The 5,612-nt window shown below is 41.3% G+C and overlaps 1 protein-coding gene across 1 annotated transcript; it reads left to right on the top strand.

The window, feature by feature from the left end:
* Positions 1 to 326: 326 nt before the first annotated feature.
* slc10a1 (solute carrier family 10 member 1) lies at positions 327 to 5,612 on the top strand. Its single transcript, XM_063007686.1, has 5 exons — positions 327 to 807; positions 1,496 to 1,700; positions 3,826 to 4,004; positions 4,126 to 4,286; positions 5,063 to 5,612. Exons 1-5 carry the CDS (start codon positions 440 to 442, stop codon positions 5,122 to 5,124), a joined length of 975 nt encoding a protein of 324 aa, XP_062863756.1. The 5' UTR covers positions 327 to 439; the 3' UTR covers positions 5,125 to 5,612.

The raw sequence follows: 5,612 nt of genomic DNA, 5'->3' as shown, positions 1-5,612 counted from the left end.
GGGTTGTGCAAGCTGCAGCAGATTCACAATCATGAATTGGAAATGACTAGACTGGGAGCGAAATGGAAAAAAATAGTGGTTAAGGTACTGGACTAGTAATCAGAAGGTTGCCGGTTCAAGCCCCACCTCTGCCAGGTTGCAACTGTTGGGCCCTTGAGCAAGGCCCTTAACCCTCAATTGCTTGATTGTATACTGTAACAGTACTGTAAGTCACTTTGGATAAAAGTGTCTGCTAAATGCAGAAAAAGTAAATGTAAATATGATGATGTAACAGAAAAGTCGTTTGGTTTGCAATGTTTAAAAAATCCCATTAAGCCTTGGTGAAAACTACAGGCATGTGCAGTATCAACACTGATGCCTCTAAAGATAAACTATTAACTGTTTCTATCTTTAGCAGCAAATAAATGGTCCATCTTTGTGGGACGCCACAGATGCAATCATGAATCTGACAGGTGACCAAAGAGTTTTTGGCTATGAATTCTTCAACAGCACATCTGAAAATCATACCACTGATGAAGTTGACAGTGTTGTCAATGGTATTCTAATCGTCATCCTCCTCATCACCATGATCTCTTTGGGCTGCACCATGGAGGTCTCCAAAATCAAAGGCCACATTGTCAGGCCAAAAGGTGTATGCATAGCACTGGTGGCTCAGTTTGGCATAATGCCTCTTACTGCTTTCTGCCTGGCTAAGATCTTCCAGTTGGGGCCCATCGAAGCCGTCGCTGTGCTCATCTGTGGCTGCTGTCCCGGTGGGAACCTCTCCAACATTTTTGCCTTAGCTCTCCAAGGAGACATGAATCTAAGGTAATTTCCTCTGGACTTAAAGGGTCTATTTCTTTACAGAATTTGATGATGCTCTCTTGCTGATAATCTTTCAATTATTTGTTTGTGACCATTCTATGCACAAAGCAACCAACAGTGCTCCACGTTGAGCAGATTATACAGGCTGTTTAATATAGCACATGATTAAGGCTGCAATCTGAAGATGTCAATGAACAAAATGTCAATCCCTAAAGTATGAGGACTGTTTAACAGAGTGCATACAATGACTAACTATTTGACTCCAAACCTTGCTGTATCAAACAACACACAGAGCAGAGGAAATGCTACTTTAGCTGGGTGCATCTAAATTTGCAGCCAATATTCTACACAGTAATCTTAAACTAACAGCCTGTGCATTGATCAAAGTCAAGCTGGATTATGCTAGAGCATTAGGCTACAACCAAGGAAATAAATAAAACCTAAGTGCAGTATTGCACAGTCAAAAAGCTTTTTAAAGGAATCTAAATGATCCAATGACAATGCATTATGCGAGCCACAGTTTTTGTCACACTGTCTGTGTTGGGTTACACAAACTTGTTTAGTTTGTCTCTTTTAATTTCTTTGATGACTGAATAAAAATAAATGTAAAGAATATGTTTGAAACCAGAGCTGCTAAAATAAAAAACAAAACTAAAAGTTTAAAAACTGATACCAAACCTTTCTTTTACAGTATTGTGATGACCACCTGCTCCACAGTGTTGACACTAGGAGCAATGCCATTACTCCTATACCTGTACTGCAAAGGGGTCTCTGGTTTGCAGCAAGCAGTTCCCTACTTTGGTATCTTCGTTGCCCTCATTATGACTCTGGCGCCTTGCGGCATAGGCATTGCCATCAACCACTGGGCACCACATTACTCACAAATCATACTAAAGGTAGACAAGTAATTTTAATTATCTTGGTTAGGATATGGTTAGGATAGGATAGGACACAGTTGTTTGGACAAATGTAATGGTACACCCAGTGGCGTGACTAGGAGCTCATGGGCCCCAGTGCAAAAAAAGAAAAATGAGGTCACCCTCATCAAATTTCATATACAGTGGGGTCAAAAAGTATTTAGTCAGCCACTGATTGTGCAGGTTCTCCTACTTAGAAAGATGAGAGAGGTCTGTAATTTTCATCATAGGTACACTTCAACTATGAGAGACAAAATGAGAAAAAAAAATCCAGGAAATCACATTGTAGGATTTTTAAAGAATTTATTCGTAAATTATGGTGGAAAATAAGTATTTGGTCAATAACAAACAAGCAAGATTTCTGGCTCTCACAGACCTGTAACTTTTTCTTTAAGAAGCTCTTCTGTCCTCCACTCGTTACTTGTATTAATGGCACCTGTTTGACCTCGTTATCTGTATAAAAGACACCTGTCCACAGCCTCAAACAGTCAGACTCCAAACTCAACCATGGCCAAGACCAAAGAGCTGTCGAAGGACACCAGCAAGAAAATTGTAGACCTGCACCAGGCTGGGAAGAGTGAATCTACAATAGGCAAGCAGGTTGGTGTGAATAAATCAACTGTGGGAACAACTGTAAGAAAATGGAAGACATACAAGACCATTGATAATCTCCCTTGGGGTCAAGATCTCATCCCGTGGGGTCAAAATGATCATGAGAACAGTGAGCAAAAATCCCAGAACTACATGGAGGGACCTGATGAATGACCTGCAGAGAGCTGGGACCAAAGTAACAAAGGCTACCATCAGTAACACACTACGCCGAGAGGGACTCAAATCCTGCAGTGCCAGGCGTGTCCCCCTGCTTAAGCCAGTACATGTCCAGGCCCGTCTGATGTTTGCCAGAGAGCATATGGATGATCCAGAAGAGGATTGGGAGAATATCATGTGGTCAGATGAAACCAAAATGGAACTTTTTGGTAAAAACTCAACTCGTCGTGTTTGGAGGAAGAAGAATGCTGAGTAAACACCATACCTACTGTGAAGCATGGGGGTGGAAACATCATGCTTTGGGGCTGTTTTTCTGCAAAGGGGACAGGACGACTGATCCGTGTTAAGGGAGGAATGAACGGGGCCATGTATCGTGAGATTTTAAGCCAAAACCTCCTTCCATCAGTGAGAGCATTGAAGATGGAACGTGGCTGGGTCTTCCAGCATGACAATGATCCCAAACACACCGCTCGGGCAACAAAGGAGTGGCTCCGTAAAAAGCATTTCAAGGTCCTGGAGTGGCCTAGCCAGTCTCCAGACCTCAACCCCATAGAACATTTTTGGAGTCTGTGTTGCCCAGCGACAGCCCCAAAACATCACTGCTCTAGAGGAGACCTGCATGGAGGAATGGGCCAAAATACCAGCTACAGTTTGTGCAAACCTGGTGAAGACTTACAGGAAACGTTTGACCTCTGTCATTGCCAACAAAGGTCATGTTACAAAGTATTGAGTTGAACTTTTGTTATTGACCAAATACTTATTTTCCACCATAATTTACAAATAAATTCTTTAAAAATCCTACAATGTGATTTCCTGGATTTTTTTTTCTCATTTTGTCTCTCATAGTTGAAGTGTCCGAACGCACATGTATAAACCGGGTGCTGCATTCTGATTGGCTGAGCTGAATGTCACTCACATATCGCCGCTACAATATTGTAATATAATAATAATAACCTGGCGAGTGTAGCCAATGGGGGGGGCAGTGCGGTGGGGGGTTAAGTTTATGTCATGGGCCCCAGTGCACCTGCCCCCCCTGGTAGTTACACCCCTGGGTACACCCCATCTAATTATTAAATTCATGTATTTCAGCCACAACAATTGCTAACAGGTGTAATAAATAATTTATAACGATGACATTATATGCTTTCAACTTTGCAGCAACAGTTTAGAGAATCCCCTTGTCTATAAAGACATGAACTATTGTGTCTGTTGAGTGTCTAGATAGGCTGTGTGATAACGCAGTCTAACCTTGAACTTGAGACACCTGAGATGAATTTTAGGACAGGTTGCTGATGAAAGTTTGGCTGTTTAAAAATTACTTTTACCTCTTTGACAGATTGGACTTAGCATCCTGCTAATAGCCATTGTGGCAATTGGTGTGTTGTATGGCATCACCCTAGGAGCCACGATGTGGATTGTGTTTTCTCCTCAACTCATAGCAGTGGCCTGTCTCATGCCTTTTATAGGTTACCTGTTAGGGTACACCCTTTCGACTATCTTCAAACAGAACAGCCAGTGAGTACTGTTAACATTACTTTCTCTCATTGTACTTTACTCACAGATCTAGAACTACCAAAGTAAAAAATGTCTGATTAATGTCTAACTGGACAGTTTCAGTTTTCTGCTGTCTCTTCAGGTGCAGAAGGACTATTGCTGTGGAGACCGGCTGTCAAAACGTCATGCTATGTTTTGCCATATTGAAAGTGGCTTTCCCTCCAGAGGTCATAGGACCCCTGTATCTCTTTCCACTCATTTACGTCATATTTCAGACAGCTGAAGCGCTGCTCTTTATCGTAGGTAATTTAAACTAATGGTTAATGAACACAAAAGCAAGTTTCTGCTATGGCCAAGCCTCTCTCAGTCCCCTGATTTAAACCCCAAGAAATTCTTTGTGGTTAGCTAAAGAGCAGAGTTTGCCTCTGACCCTGAACGGTCTGGAGAGATTCTGTAAAGAGGAATGGTCTCAAATTCCCTGATCTGTATTCTCCACCTTTATAAGATGTTATTTGGAGAAGACCAAGTGCTGTTGTATTGGCAAAACAAATTGTGCTATTTAAACAAACAGGATCAGACAAACAGGAGCAATAAAATTTTTTCTATTTATTTAAACATTTTCTCCCTTTTTCTTCTGATTTAGCGTAGCCAATTAATCTTTTGCTGCTGGGGATCCCGTTTGCGTTCAAGGAGGGTATATTTGCCTGCTCCACGCTCCCTCTGATGCATGCGCCAAGCGCTGGTGCACTTACGGAATATCCCTCTGTGTCACTATTTCTTTTTTTTTGCTCTAAACAAACGTACTTCAAATAATGGTTGGATTTTTCTTGTTTTTCTCAGTGTGAGATTAAGCCAATTTACCATAGCTACCCTTTTTTACTCCTCTTTACCAGCGATGCCAATAATTGTGGAAAGGAATTTGATCAATGACAAAAAAATAAGTCAATTGCTAGTGTTTGTGCATATCACTTCTAAAATAAATATAAAAAATAAAATAAAATATATTAGTAGAATATAGTAGTTTGAGAAGCTGAACAGTGTCTTTACATTAACCCAATATTTCGTTGCTATTTTGGCAGATCCAGCAAAGACAGCTGCATATGTGGTGGCTGACACAATGGAGGAGGTAACACTTTCATAAGGAGAAACATCATTAGGACTCTTTGATACATCAATTATCTGACCAAACAACAAGAAGAGCATTTTGAGTGATGGATAAAACCTCTTGTTAACAGCCTCTGTAATTATTGTTGTGATTATTATTGATGAATTTGATACCAGCAACACAGTTTAAAAATGGGATTTGCATATTTCTCCTTCTACAGTGCATAATATCATTAAATGATTCAAGGAATCGAGGGAATTTCAGTGGGTAAAGGCCAAGGGTGCAAGCTTGGCCTGTGGTAGCCTAGTGGGTAGGGCTTTGGGCTAACAACCGGAAGATTCAAATCCAGGCTCTGCTATGTAGCCACTGTTGGGTCCTTGAGCAAGGCCCTTAACCCTGTCTGCTCCAGGGGCGCCGTAAGTTGGCTGACCCTGCGCTCTGACCCCAGCTCCCAACACCAGCTGGGATATGCGAAGAAAGAATTTCATTGTACTGTACATCTGTATATGTATATATGACAAATA

Source organism: Trichomycterus rosablanca, chromosome 13 (genome assembly GCF_030014385.1).
Source record: "Trichomycterus rosablanca isolate fTriRos1 chromosome 13, fTriRos1.hap1, whole genome shotgun sequence".
In the NCBI taxonomy this organism is placed as follows: domain Eukaryota; kingdom Metazoa; phylum Chordata; class Actinopteri; order Siluriformes; family Trichomycteridae; genus Trichomycterus; species Trichomycterus rosablanca.
This window is presented reverse-complemented; position numbering and strand designations above follow the sequence as displayed.

Bases quoted from the DNA above. Each gene is read 5' to 3' on its own strand.
- slc10a1 (XM_063007686.1), top strand. From the start codon at position 440: ATGAATCTGACAGGTGACCAAAGAGTTTTTGGCTATGAATTCTTCAAC. The intron at 4,005-4,125 runs GTGAGTACTGTT...CTGTCTCTTCAG, and splicing joins ATCTTCAAACAGAACAGCCA to GTGCAGAAGGACTATTGCTG. The intron at 4,287-5,062 runs GTAATTTAAACT...CTATTTTGGCAG, and splicing joins AGCGCTGCTCTTTATCGTAG to ATCCAGCAAAGACAGCTGCA.